Source organism: Hibiscus syriacus, unplaced genomic scaffold, assembly GCF_006381635.1.
Source record: "Hibiscus syriacus cultivar Baekdansim isolate YM2019G1 unplaced genomic scaffold, ASM638163v2 tig00110356_pilon, whole genome shotgun sequence".
Classification (NCBI taxonomy): Eukaryota; Viridiplantae; Streptophyta; class Magnoliopsida; order Malvales; family Malvaceae; genus Hibiscus; species Hibiscus syriacus.
This window is the reverse complement of record NW_024062700.1, coordinates 304,574-323,094: the sequence shown is the minus strand read 5'-3', so window position 1 is coordinate 323,094 and position 18,521 is coordinate 304,574. Positions and strand designations below refer to the sequence as shown.

Below are 18,521 nucleotides of genomic sequence, written 5' to 3'. Positions count from 1 at the left end.
AAGAAGGTTAATGTTGGAAGTACTAGAAGATTGTCTTTGCTTTAGTACAGATTTCCAACAGCAGTATTTCCGTTAACTTATACAACGTTGGAACTTTCCAACGATGACGATGTTGGTATGATAGTTGCTTTTCATAATCAAAATTCAAACGTCGATACACAAATGTATGCAACATTTATTGAAGTGTATGTGGTTCATGGTATATTATTATGCTCACACTATAGGTTGACTCAACAAGTTGATTAAATTGACAACCCAACTATAGTAATGTGTAATGATTTTAACACCATAATGAGAAATCCACATCATGGTATCATCTCATCAAGTTCAATAAGGAGATATTCATCAGCAACTTGTTATAATGTCTATCGATATGGCTCCATGAACAATCAGTATGGTAACGTCACTTTCAGTTGAAGGGGAAGGCATTCATCTGTAATTTTTTTTGACTTGAATATGGGGATGACATCGCACAACAATCTGTTCAGTATCCATTTGGCACGATGTTTGCAAGTTCCAGGGAAGGCATTCAACTACGAGCTTCTTCGACCTCAATGTCGAGATACCTGCGACACAACACTCAGTCCAAAACTCGTATGACATGATGCCTTCAAGTTCAAAGGAAATACATTTAACTACCATCTTGTTTGACCTAAATATCAGCATCACAGAGAAACCCTCGTCTTCACCAAAAGAATCTTTTTATAAGCCAGGTGCAGATGATATTAATATTTGATTATTCGTTGAACCATAATTACAGTAGCTCAACATGAACTCCTATGATGATGATATAGATGAAGTTCCCACAATTACGATACTATAATACTTTAAAAGTTAAGATGTTCATTCTAATAAATGTTGATAATTGATTTTATCGTTATGTCATTTCTACAAATGGAATCAATTTTATTAATTAAATTTTATATTGTTTAACATGAAATTCTATTTAACCGATGAAAATATCAAGTTGTGACACGAGGCATAGGAGGAATAGCCACCTCGCATTACGTAAAGGTCTCTCATACGAACATGTGGAGGACGTCAGTTGTGGACAGAACCGAAACTTGAAAGCTCGGCAATTGGCCAGGCAACTCCAATAAAAAAATGCAATCTTGGTCTCAGCATGAGCAGAAACTAGAATGAAACCTGTACTTCACACAACCATTAAACAAAAATTTTTTGCCATGGCTTTCAATTTCATGTCTACTTCTCTCAATTCCACCCCATGCTCTTATTCTTATACCATCTTTCCTCCAGTTCTTCACCCAAAGCATAAACACCCCTTCAACCTAACCCCTTCTTCTAGTAAAACCTTTGCTCAGTCGGAACGAAAAGAAGGTGGACTCAAAAAGGAAGACCCTCCTGCTGTCTCTGGTATCATACTTCTTTCCTTCTTTGACTTAGTTGAAAGTTCCTTCTTTTCTTTCCTCTTATTTTTCTGGGGTTTGATCGAATTTACTTAGTATGTGATTGGGAACCCATAATTGGTAAGTGCTCAGGGTTGTTTTCTTGTTCAAGATAGAGCATTGAAGCATCAGTAATTTTTGCTACCTTTGAAATGATTATAAGCTGCACTGATTTTGTTTATCATTTTGCTTAATTGATGTTCAATAATCATTAGACTCCTGATTTTGTGTATTGATTTTTTTTTGTCCAGGGTCGTTGTCTTCTACACGCTCACAACTTGATCTTTTGGAACAACTAAGTTCAACAAGCTCTGCTGCAGATGGTATGCCAATCTTATCCCTAGCAAATGCAAATTATTATTTACGTTTCTTTCTTAGAAAAATGCCTGGATTGCACTATTGAAGAACAATACAATTTGCAAGGTTGTTGACATTTCTTTCTTACATGTATCCTGATCAGAATATGAGAGTGATGGTGGGTCTGGGAAATTCACAATTCGTGAGCAGCTTGCTCGATTAGTTGGGGACAGAGACGATGATTTTAGTATTCCTTTAGGCAAGAACTTGAAGAAGGTTAGTCCAAAGTTTTTAACCATCTCACAGAAGAGAAATATCAAGAGACAGGCTTACTTGAATGAAGTTTCTCAGAGGAATGATTCGGTTTTCTTCGCAACAATCGGAGCTTTCGTGCTTGTTCCACCTTTTATAATATTAGGGATTACTATATTAACAGGTTATGTCCAGCTTTTCCCTTGATACATGCTTTCTCAAAAGTAAATAGAAATATCCAGGTTACATCGTCCTGAAATTATGTGCTGCTAGTAAGCGCTATTTCTTTTCGGTTTTTTGCCCAATCTATCTGTTAATCATAGAAGAATGTTGTTTGCTACCTAGGATAAGCTCATCCGATTTGAGGATCCGGTGCATGCATTGTTAACCAGTAATATAGTGAAGAGCTTATAGGCTAGAGCCATATGTATGCAATTCCTTTAAAGCATGACCTCCATGATTATAGTGATATGCTTCTGGAGAAAGCCTCTGTTGTCTAGTTAAGCTTTGGGACACAGTGAAGAGTGAAAATTTGATCAACATGCCAATGGAACTGCAGTCCCTTGTACAACAAAACCGAACCCGAGAAAAAGGAAAAGAGAGAATGATGAAAAGAATAATCTCAATTGCTAGTAATCGAAGTAATTTTCTTTTCAACAATTCTCACTTGCTGATTTCTTTTCAACAATTCTCACTTGCTGATTTCTTTTGTTTCATTTCATCGGTAGATGAAATGTGTTCTTCAGTATGTCTTACAGGTTCATGACCCAAAATCACACCATGCTTTTCTATATGCACCCATTTGTCTTGAAACAAATAAATGAAAACAATCACAGAGATCTCAGCTGTAAAAGCTACGGCCCAAACTTCAGTTCTTCTAGATGTCTTTTCATGATATGCTACCAATCCAGTGTAGATGCAGATTACACCCAAAATACAGACCGCAGTTCCCAGCAGCCAGTGTGCAAAAAACCAGGCCCTTCTTCCCTTGCATCCCCTGCAGAAAACAAAGCCTCTCGTGTCGTAAAACCGAGTAATTAGATCATTGTTAAACCGAGTAAATAGATCATTGTTTATTCGATATCAGTGTGAACAAGTAAAACCAATAATGACATCGTTGAATTTAGTTTACCTCCATGGACGTAAAACTCCAGTCAAGGCTTGTAACCATATGATACCATATAAAGCTACCCCTAGTCTTTGATGATGATTGTTGAAGGCATTATTGAAGTTTTTGATTGACATTACTGCCCCTGCTGTTGCAAGAAGTACAGAAAGCATCTGCCATCAACAAAATCAACAATGAAACAAACTTACTCAACAATCGTGCCCTTAAACTATTAGAATTAATATTGTCTTGAATTCATGAGAAAACACTCTCAAAATGCTGCACTATACAATATTTTTTCTTATAGAATTCTTGCTCCATAATTATGTCCGACACGTATAAAATAAAAGTTAAAGATATGATATATTCGAATCAGGATAATACAATTTTAATGTGCCCTCACTTAAGATAGCTTGTCCTTCTGCTTCTGATCTGTCATTATACCAATGCAAAACCCCACACAAGGTTCATTACAACAGCGTCGCATTGGCCTTTTCTTGATGATAGTAAATTAATGATTGAGATTAAAAGTTAAAAATAGAGAGATTTTTATGAAAAAGGAAGAGAATATTATAAACCATCAATTTAAACTCAACTAATGATTCTAAATCAGTAAAATTCTTTGGAACATGACATCTAAAAAGATGTCCACTGCTATCATTTTGTAACTCTGTAGAGATACCATTAGGAAAGTGAAACGAACATAAATTATAACCTATACATAATGCTCTTAATTATAATTTAATTGGGGATTACTAATTGTTGGAAAAGATGCATTAAAGAAACAGTTGAAAGTACTAAGATGAACTTGCCTGTGAAACCGCATGAACATAGAAAAGAATTTGAAGTCTTCTTCCACATTCTACTCTATTTGACATTCGGATAGCAAGTATCCCAATGGGCACTAGAAACCCCATTGATGCCCAAAGGAGGAATCCATGCAGTGTAATCTCAAACATCAGTTTATGACTCACCTGTTTATAAGAACCAAAACCAGGAAAAAAAACTTAGATCTGTAATGGAAAAACAATGTAATAAACCCCTTCAAACATAAGCAGCTGAGGACATGAATTCCAATACCTTTTGAATGTTGTGATTATCGATCGTATCGGTGCCGATGGATTTCTTGTGATCTTCATCAGATGAGCTTACAAATGGTGGAATAAGTATGATTATAAGACATATAAACAAGGAGAAAGAAACCAGTTTCCCTGCCAGAACTTGCATTGTTCTTCAACTAGTGAAAGATAAACTCAGGTGAGCTGAAAGGCTCTTGAAAGCTCAAAAATTGCAGTTTCTGAGAGGACTGTAAGGTGGTGTTAAAGCAGCAATAACAAGTGTTGTGAATGATGATATTATGAGATGACAGGCTCAGCTGCAGCGACAGTTGAACCAGGAACCGGCATACTCAAATGTGTAGACTCGATTCTTTTTCAGAGAATCATCAATTACTTTTCCTATATATACATAAGCACCCACTTCAAAAGTAAAAAAAGGTATTTTAAAAAAATGAATAAGATTTACATATTCTTTTTGGAATAAATTTCAAAAAAGCTGATGTTTAGCTTTAACAAATAATCCTTTTAGTTGAAAACATATACATACATAGCATATGAGTGGTATGTTTTGAATATAATAATAGTTATATAAATGCAGTACAAGTTATATATATAATTACAATGTACTATTTGTTCATAATTTTTCTTTAACCTATTGACAGTACATACACCCTACACCAACAGGCACAACCAAATTTTTTAAAGAGTATAACATTTTCTTTTATTACTAGATCACACAATTGTTTTACAAGTCGTACCTATTGCTGCATGGAGGTGGATGGTTTTGGAGCAAAAAGATTTAGTTATTGGTGTGACCCAAAGAAGAAAGTGGTGACGGAATGGGAATAGATGGCAAATTGAACATGTGGGGTTCATTTTTATTTTCTTGGAGACTAACTTTTGGGGGGCTGCTGCTGCAGATTGTATAATTTAAGGGAAAAATAGCAGGCTACACTATCCTCTGCTTCCCATTACTTGGAATGCATCAAATAGTTCACGACCAAAATTTTAACTGTTACACCAACTCCAAAGAGTATATATATAGGGTTAATATGTTCAACAGATTGGTTTACTTCAAAATTGGATAAACAACACGTTTAGCCACAAAATTTGTAGTATATTTATGTTATGGTCACTAAATTGTAAAATTTTCAACTTAATCACTGAAATTGCTTCGGTATTTTTAAAAACTCTATCTTTAATTCTTTAATATTACAATGGCATGACATATTTTTAGTTTTTCTTGTACAATCCTATAACTTCCTTCTAACCGGCACTAACTATTCATTTACATCGTAACTTATGCCAAAACGGGCTTTGTGTTGTTTCAATGCTTCTTACAAATTCCCAAAGCAATAAAAAATAATTAAAAAAATGGGCGAAAAGTCAAGGAAGACAGCTTAGCTGATAGGGAAGTTCTACAATACGGTACCTTTAATATATAACATAAAAAATATATATTATTAGTTTTATTATAATTTAAATAAATAAATTGGTAAAAATTATCTAAAATATTATTATTTCTATTTAAAGCATCAATATTTTTTAATATTTTCGATAAAGTTCTCAACAATAACAAAACCGATAGAAAAAATAATAAACCCGGTAAAACATCCAATACTAACAAAATAGATAGAAATAATAATAATTTTAATAATTTTTTACTGATTTTATTATTTAAATAATAATAAAATCAATAATATTTTTTAATAGTATATTATGACTGTTACACGTGATGGCAGGCTTTTTGTGTGTTAGAAATCTTTAAGGCGCAATAGTAAACAAGCTGCATCTGGATGGTGACCCTATTCTGTTCATCCCGTCAAAATATTGCACTCTATTGTCAACTCCTCTAATTATTGTTTGGACCCTGCTATTTTCTTGGTCATCTATAAATACTTATTTTTTCATATATATACTATAATCTCATACTTTTGAACTCTTTTTCCGGATATATATAAACAAATTCTTTTATGATATTATTTATGTTTTAATTTTTTTAGACTTATATTATTTGTCTGGTAGAATTACACTAAAAATCAATTTAATTGATTTAATTAAAGAATTAATTACTTTTCAATTTAATTCTTATTATAGATGTTATAACTAAAAATAATAGTTGCAATATAACTTTATCAATCTGAATTAAAAACTTTGTAACCTTGCCTTTGAAAAAAAAAACCCTCATTTTTAAAGCTTTAGTATGGAATTATTAAGCTAATGATGAAAGAAAAGAATTGTCTTCGGCATATAGCCATATAATTAGTGTGCAAATTGTTTCAGTGGATTAATCATAGTAACAAGGACTTTAAGGGGTGATTGTAAGTTATAACTATATCCTAATTGAAATTGATTATGAGGCAGCTTTTGCCTCCCTTGATTTGGGGAAACTAGTTTCAACCTAGTTGACAATATATTTAATTTTGGGCTCATCTTAATTATTTGGGTAAATTATACTGTTCTTTATTGAATTTTACTCTCTTTCCTATTTTCCTCGCCCAACTATTAATTTGATCAATTTGTTAACTAAATTTTACAGATTGCATCATTTTGCTCACTTTGTTGTTAACTATTTGGGTAAATTACACCATTCCTCACCTAAATTTTCATTCTGTCCACCGTCGACTCATGTGTAATTTACCCTTTTTCCTTATTTTCTCCATTCTCTCCGTCGGCCACCATGTCATTTTCATTCCGGCCACCATCGACTGCCGTAGATGGTGGTCGTTCAGTCCCAAATTTCATGGGTCGATTCATCTCGACCCTCTAAGTTTGAATATGGTGGTTGTTTCATAGAAATATGTCCCAAAACCCGTGAATTTAGACTGGAACGTTTAGGTTTCCTCATTTTCAATTTCAAATTTGTGGACTTCGAAGCAAGTTCCTACAAAATGGAGGTCAGATTTGGACTCAATGTGTTGAGGCGAAGCGACCTATCCCATTTTAGGAGTGATCAACCACCATCTACGGCAGTCGCATAGTCACCTTTTGTTTTTATTTTATTTTTTTTAAATTATTTTATATTAAATAATAATAATAAATACCACATCATTAGCTATTAGATAGAAAACAATCGAGTGAGCAAAATGATTCGATTGTAAAGTTCAGTGAGCAAATTGAATAAATTGAAAGTTGGATGAGAAAAATAGGAGAGAGAGTATAATTCAGTGAGAAACAATGTAATTTACCCTAATTATTTTCTCACATTTGTTGGCTCTCCCATGAGACTCAACGACATGGTTTCTCCCCCCAACCCATAATCATCAACTTTAAGAAAATCAAGGTGCATTTTTTATGGATATATTTCGATGAGCGGTAAAATTAATAGTAATTGTGTTATAAACACTTGTTATAAGTGGATGTTTATTATGATTAAAATCTTATATATTAAATATAGATTTGATGTATTTTATTAGTAAGATTTTTAATATTTTAGGATTAAAATTTTATGTAATATTTATTTTTTATGTCTATAAATATAAAGTCTTAAGAAAATATAGAGCATATATTACGAAAATAATACATAAATTTCTATTTGTTTCTCATGCCTTTTATTCTTGTTGTTCTTTTATTTTATTTTGCAATAAATTATATTATAAATGAATAAAATGTTTGAAGAATAATGTATAGATAATTCAATTAATAATCTTAACCATTGAATTCGATGTTAAAAACAAAAAAGAGTATACCTTTACGTTCACAATGATTTCTTAACATTTCCCGTCGACAAATTTGCGTTTGAAGCATAATCAAGTGCATATATGGTTTAGGGTTTTCCATCTTTGTTGGACTTACCAACTATCATTTATTTTTTTCTCAAAGGATTGTCTTGAGTTGATCAAAGACTCATCATAATCTGTACGTTAATAAAGAAAAATTAGTACAATGCCAACAAATTTGCTGAGACATAATCTGACTACCTTCGTAAATGAGATGTAAATGCCAATAGATTCTAAAAGTTCGTGTAATATATCTAAGGGTGAATTTTATTGTTGATCACTTAATTACAGTCCCTTTTTATTTCGACCATTATTTTTGAATTTTTGTCAATCAAACTATTTAAATACATTCAATCAGACCAATGGAAGCTAATAAAATTAGTATAATTTACATTTAGTCCTTATTACTTACACAATCTATCAAATTGATCATAATTTTAAATTAATTCAATATATTTAATCTTTCAATTATATGATGACGCGTGTCACGATATCATTGGATGTCTTTTATTAATTTAATTTAAATATTTTTTCTCCAATCAAATAGTAACACGTGTCACCATATGATAGAAGGAAAATAAATTAAAACAACTTTATCCTTAAAAGAGGGAGGGGGAATCAAACCTAGGACTCCTTGGATGATAAGAAGCAACCTTAACCACTACTCCTAGACTAATTTTTGATATAATGCTTACATCAACTAATATTTATCTTATAATATAATGAAGATCAAAACAATGAAAATATAACAAACACTAAAACAACTTGATTCGAATAAATTAATATTTTAAAATATATTATTTATATTCAACTTGACCCACCCCGAAAATATATTATTTATATTCGACTCTCCTCGCCTCGACTTGATTTGAATAAATTAATATTTTAAAATAGTTAATATAATATACTTATAATTATTTATTATATTTTAAATGGTTAAAATAATATATTTTTACCTCAAACTCTATCCGGTTTGAATATATGAAAAAGGTAAACTAGTAATTTATACCGGTTGAGGTCGGGTCGATGATTTATTACCTTAAACCCGACCTCACTCCGATTTGAATATATTAATACTTTAAATTATTTAAAATAATACATTTATAATTATTTATTATAATTTAAATAGTAAAAATGATATATTTTTTCTTAAACCTGGCCCAATTCGAATATAGACATAAAAGAATAAACTAATAATTTATATCATATTGGATCTTGTAGTTTTAGTGTTACTTTATTTTCATTTTTCTGGCCTTCGTTATATTATAAGATAAATATTAGTTAATGTAATCATTATACCAAAAATTAGTCTTGGAGCAATGGTTAAGGGTGCTCCTTATCATCCAAGAGTTCTAGGTTTGATTCCCCCTTCTCTTTCTAGGGACAATGTTGTTTCAATTTATTTTCTTTCTATCGGTTGGTGCCACGTGTCACCATTTGTTTGGAGGAAAAATATTTAAATTAAATATAAATTAAACTAATAAAAACTCTCTAATGATATCGTGACACGTGGCATCATATAATTGGAGGATTAAATATATTAAATTAATTTAAATTTACGATGAATTTGATAGATTGTGTAAGTAATAAGGACTAAATGTAAATTATACCAATTTTATTTAATGTCACGTCAACACTTCCCTGTTAACGGCTAGTAGCCTAATTAAATGTATTTAAATAGTTGTGTGGTCTGATTTATAAAAATTCAAAATGGTGGTCGAAATGAAAATGAGCTATAGTTAAATGGTCAACAATATAATTTACCCTATATCTAATTGTAAATTATTCGATTTACATCATTCAACAAATTAATTTAATTTGAATCCAGATAATTTCAGAATTTATTGTTACACTGTTATTTTTTATTCAAACATCCTTTTCCGAACCTAACCACCACTATCTCCGTGAGAAGAAACAAGAACTGTTGGCTTCCACCACCATTGTTCAAAGACCCATCATCTTAATTTGAGCCTCTGCAACTTAAGTATGCTGTTTATAGGATGAGGCTTTTGAGTCCCAAAAGGTAAGCCCAAGTCTTTAAAGAAAGAGAGCAAACTATAATGACCCTAAAAGCAAAAAGAATGAGAGCCCGAACCCTAAAAAACAATGACAAAAGGAATTAAACACAAGAAACAGACGATTCTTGTCAAAATGAAAAGTTAAAGAGATACTACATGGTCCATAAAAGCAAACAATAATGACCCTTTACTTTTTTTATTATTAAATTAGGGTGATTAGTTCTAAATAATTTTAATCATTTGACAATAAACGCTTAATTACCTGCTACAAGTACACAAATTTTTCAAAAGAAAAAAAAAAGTCCACAAATTTTCCAGCTACACAAAAACTCCAAAATCATTATACCGAATTGAAGTTCAAAAATGATATTTTCAGATATTTTCCAAATCAAAAGTTGAAAACTTCACCATATGACATATACTTTAAAGATGCAATCATTACAATCAAAGTTGAATCATTTACAAACAAAAAACAACAAAATAGAGAGAAGAAGAGAACACCGATTCAAGATAAACGACAGCTTTGCAAGCATCAGAACGATAATAAACTATAAAGCAATCAATTTATCTTGTTGAAACAATTGGAAGATGTTAAAAAATTTATGGTTAAAACAATTCTTATGTCTAATAATATCAGAACGATACAACCAAATAACATAAACATTATAAAATTTTGAAAAAATCATACGGAACTAGACAGAACTTGAATGAACACAATACATATACACAAATTATACGGTGCAAAAGGGAATGCATTCAGCCATTGCATTAAAAGTTTGAGTTTGAATTTGGAACATACTTTTTTTTTCCCATTTTGATTTGTTGTAGCAATAAGCATGCTTGAACCTTGACCACCACTACTTGAATTCCGAGTGGGGGATGGAGATGTGCCTAAATGCCCTTGTCCACAAGGCAGCCAATGACCCTTTGTTTCCCTTTTTTTAATGTTGAAGTACGAACGGTTTGGTACTATTCCAAAATTTTACAATTTTTAATGTGTACTCTTTTAATATAATTAAGGTGAGTATCTACTAACACAATGCAAAATTTTTTAAGTTAATTTTACATGTTTTTAAGATCTTTGGATGAGTGAAAACATACAATTGTGATAATCTCTTTATTTTATTTCCAGTGAATATCTTCTCATTTCCTATGGCTAATTTCAACAATCTATTTTCACTCATACAACGATTATAACAACATGCAAAACTTAATTTTATAATGTCTAACTGGATCTCGTCCTCTGTTAATTTCATTAGATTTTTAAACTAAAAAGTTATGGATATCGAAAAAAAATTCACTAATTAAAAAATAAATATTAATTCTTTAACTATTAAAAACAAATTTCAATTTAATTCACATAGTTACAACTTTAGATTTATGAACTAAAAATAAAAAATAAATCAAACATATTAATTGTTGTTTAATAAAAATTGAACTAAAACCAAGTTAAACTTTGTTATCAAATTTCAATTTTATTGGATGGCAAATGGGATACGACTTGAACTTGAAACTGCCTTTGTTGAATGGTGTGGACTTACGTCTCACGTCTCACGGTATATTTGAATATTATAGTATAATTATATGAAATATTAATTATTAATAGTATAATTACAATAAATTTGAAGTATCTGAATATATTTTACTCATAAAATATAGTTACATTGGAGTATAACCTTTTATATTATATTGATATTATAAATTTTAATTAGATAAATTTTAATTTCAAAATAAATTATTATAAAAGTAAAGAATAAAATCATGTATATAACTACACCAGCTCTTATCTAAGAATGGAAGAGTATAATTTGATCCTCTTGAAAGTTTAAACTTTTATTTGAGTATATAACAAAAATATTATACCTTTATTTAATCAATTTAAAAGAGCAAACCTTTATTCAAATGATTTTTAAAAAATTGATCTTTCTTTGAACATTTAACATAAATAAATTGATAAAAGCATGACGATTTAGTTAGTAGACTAATATTTTAAGCTAGAAATTTTAACTTTGAATTTGATTTTGTAGAGTATATTATATCATCCCCCAAATGAACTGAATGGCTATTTTTTTATTATATTTATTTGAAATTAAAGATTTATTTTTTAATTCTTAACATTCTTGTAAACGTTCAAAGTTGCATACTAAAAAACCATTTTGAATTCTTTTTATTTAAGTACTATTGAATCAACGGTTTGATCTTAAATTGACATTATGATTTTGGTTTCAATTAAAAATTTGTATAATTGATTAAATTTGACAAACCAGAGTCTTCTCTCTCGGTGCATGTTAGCTGGTTCTAACAGCGGGCGAAGACGTAACTTCTTTCTTCATTCTGCGTGTTTTCTTCTCTTAATCGGCCTTGTTTTCTGGGGGGTATCATTGGGCTATGTCAGGTGAGGAGCTTGGTGACTGGCGTAAGTTGTTTGCGGCGGGAATTGACCAGGAATTGGAATTTTTCCTATATGAGGTTATTGAGGGTTCTTGTGTGGTTAAACCACCAAAGGAAGTATTTGAGAAGGGAATTTCAGATTGAAAATATGCCCTTATTGGCCAGTTCATAGGCTCGATCCCAGCTTTTGGCTCCATTCAGAAGGTTATTTCGCAGTTATGGGGCAAATCCTCTCCGATTAAGGTGAGTATTGATGGACAAAACTTATACGTTTTTTCTTTTGCTAATTCGGTTGCTAGGGATTGGGTTTTAGACAATGGTCCATGGCATGTACAACATAAACCGATTTTCTTCGAAAATAGGAGCCTAATTTAAAAGAGTTACAGTTTGATTTGAGTCATATGCCTATTTGGATTCACCTATACAATGTGCCTTTGGAATTATACTTTAGGGTGGGGTTAAGCTATATTGCTAGTGTTGTAGGGAAACCCCTTCATATGGATATTGTCACTGCAACTCGAGAGAGACTAGAATATGCTCGTGTTTGCATTGAGATTTCTGTTGGATCTCAAGTTAAAAATCATATATATGTTATCTTGAGTGATGGTGTAGTGACAAGAATTAGAGTCCCAGTCCCTTCGATGCCTAATTCTTGCACTGATTGTGGTCGTTTTGGGCACACTACAAAGCTCTGTCCTCGGGAGAAAAGAGTTGAGCAAGTCTGGATAATTAAGGGACTTGCTAAAGATGTTGTGCAAATTTCCTTTGGCACTGGAATTATAAGGGAGACTGTTCCAGAGAATGGCACAGAGGTGATACTACCAGTTAGTGGCTCTACGCAGATTGCTCTGAATAGTAACGATGATGCTTCTGCTAGTATTGCTGCTGCTAATACATCACCCGATAATGAGAAAATTTGTATTGAGGTAAAGCAACCTGGAATGAATTCTAATGCCAATACAACAATTTAATCTGTAGGCTGCTCAACTATTAAGGTCCAGCCTGCTAATCCTCCTGTTAAGAGAGATCGAGGTAGACCATCTAAAGAAGAGAAGGTTGTTGTAGGTGCTTCAAGAAACAAATTTGAACTTCTTAACACTCTTGACCCTGATGGTGTTACTGATTCAGGGAAAAAACCAAGAGAGGCTTCACTGGGTGTGTCAAAGCTGGTCCAGGAACTGAAGTTAAAAAGAAAGAGCATGTGAACAAGGTTAAATTTCTTGAGGAACGAGGGGGTGCTTCTTCCTCTGCAAATGCTTTATGTTAATATGCTTTTGGAATATAATGGGGTTTAACAGCCCTCTTAAGCAAAGTATGGTTCTGAATTGGGCTTTGAGAAATCAGATAAGTGTCATTTGTCTCTTAGAAACTAGAGTGAAAGAGAATAATTCAATTGCTATACTGACTAATAAATTTGCTAGTTGGCAGTCCTGTTGTAATTACAGTCAGGCTGCTAACGGTCGCATCTGGGTTCTCTGGCGGGATAATATTGCCTGTTCTGTTAGCTCTATTTTTTATCAGTGTATTACTCTAAAGGGCTGCTTTAAAGGTGTTGATTTCATTTTTTCAGCAGTTTATGGTGCAAATGACAGCACTGCCCGCATGCTTCTTTGGTTGCAACTTTGTTCTATTGCGGATTCTATTGGAAATAAGGTTTGGTTAATTGGTGGTGATTTTAACACCATTCTTAATGTTGAGGAAAACTCTACGCATATTAATTCTAGTACCATGGCTGACATGACTAAATTTCAAAACTGTGTGGAAGATTTGGGACTGTTTGATCATCCGTTCTCTGGCCCATTGTATACTTGGACTAATAAGCAGCATGACACCTTCCTTGCTCGAAAGCTGGATCGTGTTCTGATAAATTCAAACTGGATCAATGTTTTCCCGGTCTCTGATGTTGAGTTTCAGGCTCCCGGTGACTTTGACCATTGCCCAGCTCTTGTATGGCTACATAAGGAAGCTCCTGTCACCAAGCCCAAGCCATTTAAGTTCTTTAATTTTTTGGCTTTACACTATGAGTTTATGTCTACTGTTGAGAATTCTTGGATTGAACCTGTTACTGCTAACCCCCTGCAGTCTCTTTTCCTCAAACTCAAAAGACTAAAATCAAGCCTTAAAGAGCTTAATAGAAAACACTACAATGATATCTCTGTGCAGGTTAGGGAGAAAAGGGAAAAACTGAAGATTCTACAACTTGTTAACCTTGATTCTAATGCTGCTGGGAGGCATATTTCTGTCGAGTTGGAAACTGAAAATGAGTTAAAAGCCTTAGAGGAAGCTAAGCATATGTTTTATAAATAAAAAGCTAAGATGGACTGGATTCGGGAAGGCGATCAAGGAACCAGTTTTTTCCACTCTATAGTCGCTGCAAAAAAGAAAAATAACACTATTAGAGTATTGTATGATCCAAATGGTGCCCGACTGGATACCTTTGATGACATGTCTAAAGAAGTGATCATGTTTTTTGTTAATCAACTTGGGGTGGTTGATTATGAGGTTAATGGAAGTGATGTCAACACCTTAAAAGAATTACTTTATTTCTCCCTTTCAAGTGAGGCAGCAGATTACCTATGCAAGGAAGTCTCTGTTACTGAGATTAAGAATGCTTTATGGGGTCAAAGGAATAATAAGTCTCCCGGGCTTGATGGCTATAATGCCTTTTTCTTCAAGAAGTCCTGGTCGATTATAGGTGAGGACTTCCTCAAAGCTATAAGGTATTGTTTTTATCATACTTTTATGCTTCCTTCATTTAACTCTACGGTTGTTGTTCTTGTACCTAAAATACCCAACCCTAGCTTTGTCAAGGATTTTAGACCCATTTCGTGCTGCACTGTTGTTTACAAAACTGTTACAAAAATCCTAGTTGATCGCATTTCTTCTGTCTTCCCTGATATGATAACCATGAACCAAACTACTTTTGTGAAGGGGCGAAGTATAGTAGATAATACCCTTTTAGCCTAGGAAATTGTTAGGGGTTACTCTAGGAAGAAAGTCTCCCCTAGATGTGCCCTAAAAATAGACCTTCAGAAGGCCTTTGATTCATTAAACTGGAGTTTTATTGATACGATCTTGCATGCCATGGGCCTGCCTGGGAAATTCATAAACTGGATAAGTGCTTGTTATGCAAATCCTAGATACTCTATTGTTTTTAATGACAGCCTTGTGGGTTACTTTAAAGGTTCTAGGGGAGTAAGACAAGGGGATCCCCTCTCCCCCTACATCTTTGTGTTAGCTATGAATGATTTGTCTAACCTCCTTAATGTGGCTGCTGGTAAAGGGGTTTTTAGCTACCACCCTAAGTGCAAAAAGATTGGCTTAACGCATCTGTGTTTTGCGGATGATCTCCTAATCTTCTGCAAGGGGTCTGTCGATTCTATTATGGGTGTGCAGGCTATGCTCGATCAATTTTACTCTATGTCAGGGCTGAAGTTAAATGCTGGAAAATGTGAGATGTATGCTGCAGGTGTTCCTGATGAGCAGCTCAATGTCATTATAAATTCCACTGGTTTTAAACTGGGCAGTCTCCCAGTTTGATATTTGGGTGTGCCATTGGTTACAAGGAAGCTATCAGTAAAAGACTGTCAAATCCTCATAGACAAACTTAAAGCCAAATTAAGCATATGAGCTAGCAAGCATCTTAGCTTCGCAGGTAGGCTGTAACTTATCCACTCTGTCCTGCTCAACATATCAAATTACTGGTGTAGGCAGCATATATTGTCGCAGGCTACCATCAGGAAAATCAAGCAAATATGCTCCCGATTCTTTTGGAAAGGGAAAGACATTTCTGTTAAAGGTGCCAGAGTTAGCTGGAGCAATGTGTTCCTGTTGAAATCCGAAGGTGGCTTGGGTATATATGATGTAGGGATGTGGAACAAATCGTGTGCAGTCCAGCTTATTAGGAAACTTCTGGCAAGAGAGGGCTCCCTTTGGGTAGCTTGGATGCAATCCTATGTTATTAGGGATGCTGATTTTTGGAAGATGTAGGTTCCTACGAATGCTAGTTGGAGCTTCAAGTATTTGTTGAAAATTAGGCCTGCAGCAGCTCAATTTTTTATGGGACAGATTCGTACCCTCAGCACGAGAGACATATGGGATAAACTGTACTCTTCTGCTCTCAAGGTCACTTGGCACCGTTTGGTCTGGTTCCCTGGTAGAATACACAAACACAATATTATTGCATGGATGGTTATATTGAATAGGTTACCCACCCGTGACAGACTTTTGCGTATGGGTATGGTTATTGAATCTGATAGTTGCCTGCTGTGTGGTAATGAGGCAGAGTCGAGAGATCATCTCTTCTTTGAATGTAGATCTGCTAAGGCCTTATGGGGTTCTATTTTGGAACTGTGTAGTATTCCTCGTGTAGTTGGCAATTGGGATGGTGAGTTGGCCTGGGCCTCCACTCTGCTCAAGGGAAAGCCCCTCATTGTGAGACTGCTCAAACTGTCTTGGTCTGGGCATGTTTATAGTATTTGGAAGGAGATAAATAGAAGGCTATATGGCAGTGGTGTTAGGTCAATGGATGCAATGCTGGAAGATATCAAGGAAGCCATACGATTTCGGCTGGAGGGTAAAAGCTTTAACAGGGCAGACCTGATTAACAATGCCATGTGTGTAAAGTGGGGTCTCATATGATTTATTTTATCTCCTACTTTGCTTGGTTTACTATTTTGATGTACATGTTTTAGCGATTTGCTAAGCTAAATTTTGTCATTGTACACTGTTGTAGACTTTCTGCTTCTTGGGTAATTGAAACTTGAATTATCCAAAAAAAATCAATAGATTTGAAAGTTGAGCTAGTATATTTAAAAAAAACCTTCAAAAATATTTGATAAATTAAATTTAATAAAAGGAAAAAAAGTATTCTTAAACTTAATTTTTTTCATCGTTAAAATCACTTAATGAATTAAAAAACAGTTTTTAATTATTAAGTAAAATGGTTTGAAAATTTAAGAGCTAAGATTCTAACAGCAGTAGATTAATTACAAATGTTCACAACTCTACTTTACCCCATCAATAAAAAAAATCAAATTAAAAGTTAGCACTTGATTCTTTTCAACTTTATCAGTTTCATCAATTAAATTAATTTGTTCAAATTAAATAGTTAAATATAACTATTTATAATAGAAATCCATATTCACACCGCTTACCAAAAATGAATTCAGAATACCAAATTAAATTTATGGTTGGCAGCAGGAGGCCACCATCATCAACAAATTCCGTTTGATGTATATACCATAAAAAATAATTAAATTATAAAAATAATACATATACATTAATCATTTAAGGGTAAACTACATGCTTACTCACTGAACTTTACTCTATCTCCTATTTCATTCACCGTACTTTTAATTATTTTCAATTTGCTCACTAAACTTTAGACATTAAACTTTTTTTGTCACTCCACCGTTAATTTTATAATGGCGTTATAATGTGGAATACATAAATAATTTTTAAATCGTCTGAAAATATTATAAATGACACGTTAGAAAAAGGGTAAACTATTTTCTCTCTTCATGTGGAAATGATGGATACCCCATAAAAGACTCATATCACCAATTCACTCTCTAAGTTTGAAGTACAAATTTTCTTCAACTATTTAATCTTTTTTTAGGAAACTCTTTTTATAGTTTTGATTTTTAGTTGTTTTCTTATTCACTTATTTTTTTTATGAGAGAATTGATCTTTATCTTTTCTGGGTTTTATCTTCATTCCATTATTTTTTGATTTGTTCCTTTCGATAATGGGGAAAGATTGTGAAGAAGCTGTGAGAGTGAAGAAGATTGGGGAATTGCTCATAAATTTTGGTTTCAACTTGCTTAGAATCCATTATTTTTTGTGGCATTGGTTTGATCCAAATGATTTTCCCTTGGGATTTATTTCTTCAAGCACCGTATGATGCAATCGGACTTCGTATTATCCCTTTAATTTCTTCCTTTGACTCTTGAAAAACTATAAATGATGGTAGCACGATTTTTTAACAAATTTCGGAGTCAATATTTGGTCATTGATCTTCAGTAAAGGTGGTCAGAAGTGGTTAGAATAGCTGTTAGCGTTATGGTCGGAACCTGGGTTCAAATGAGATTAGGGTATTATACAGAAGAAAGAATTGAGACCAAATAAGAATAAAGATAGTTTGATGCCCACCTAACAGTTGACTATGTATTACGTTTATACTCCGAATAATTGACCCATTCTTCATCTATCTTTTTTTTTTTTGGTTAAATAAGTTCCTTGCATGAACTAAAATCAGTCAGATGGGCAAA

At 33.0% G+C, this 18,521-nt stretch overlaps 2 protein-coding genes across 2 annotated transcripts; one reads left to right on the top strand and one right to left on the bottom strand.

Annotated features, from left to right (window-relative positions):
- Positions 1–1,068: 1,068 nt before the first annotated feature.
- LOC120121091 lies at positions 1,069–2,222 on the top strand. The gene is made up of 3 exons (XM_039140556.1): positions 1,069–1,374; positions 1,658–1,729; positions 1,867–2,222. The coding sequence occupies exons 1-3, from the start codon at positions 1,140–1,142 to the stop codon at positions 2,160–2,162; spliced, it is 603 nt and encodes a 200-aa protein (XP_038996487.1). The 5' UTR covers positions 1,069–1,139; the 3' UTR covers positions 2,163–2,222.
- Positions 2,223–2,636: 414 nt separating this feature from the next.
- LOC120121101 (cytochrome b561 domain-containing protein At2g30890-like) lies at positions 2,637–4,290 on the bottom strand. The gene is made up of 4 exons (XM_039140563.1): positions 4,144–4,290; positions 3,876–4,037; positions 3,088–3,236; positions 2,637–2,952 (listed from the first exon to the last, which is right to left on the bottom strand). The coding sequence occupies exons 1-4, from the start codon at positions 4,288–4,290 to the stop codon at positions 2,637–2,639; spliced, it is 774 nt and encodes a 257-aa protein (XP_038996494.1).
- Positions 4,291–18,521: the final 14,231 nt, after the last annotated feature.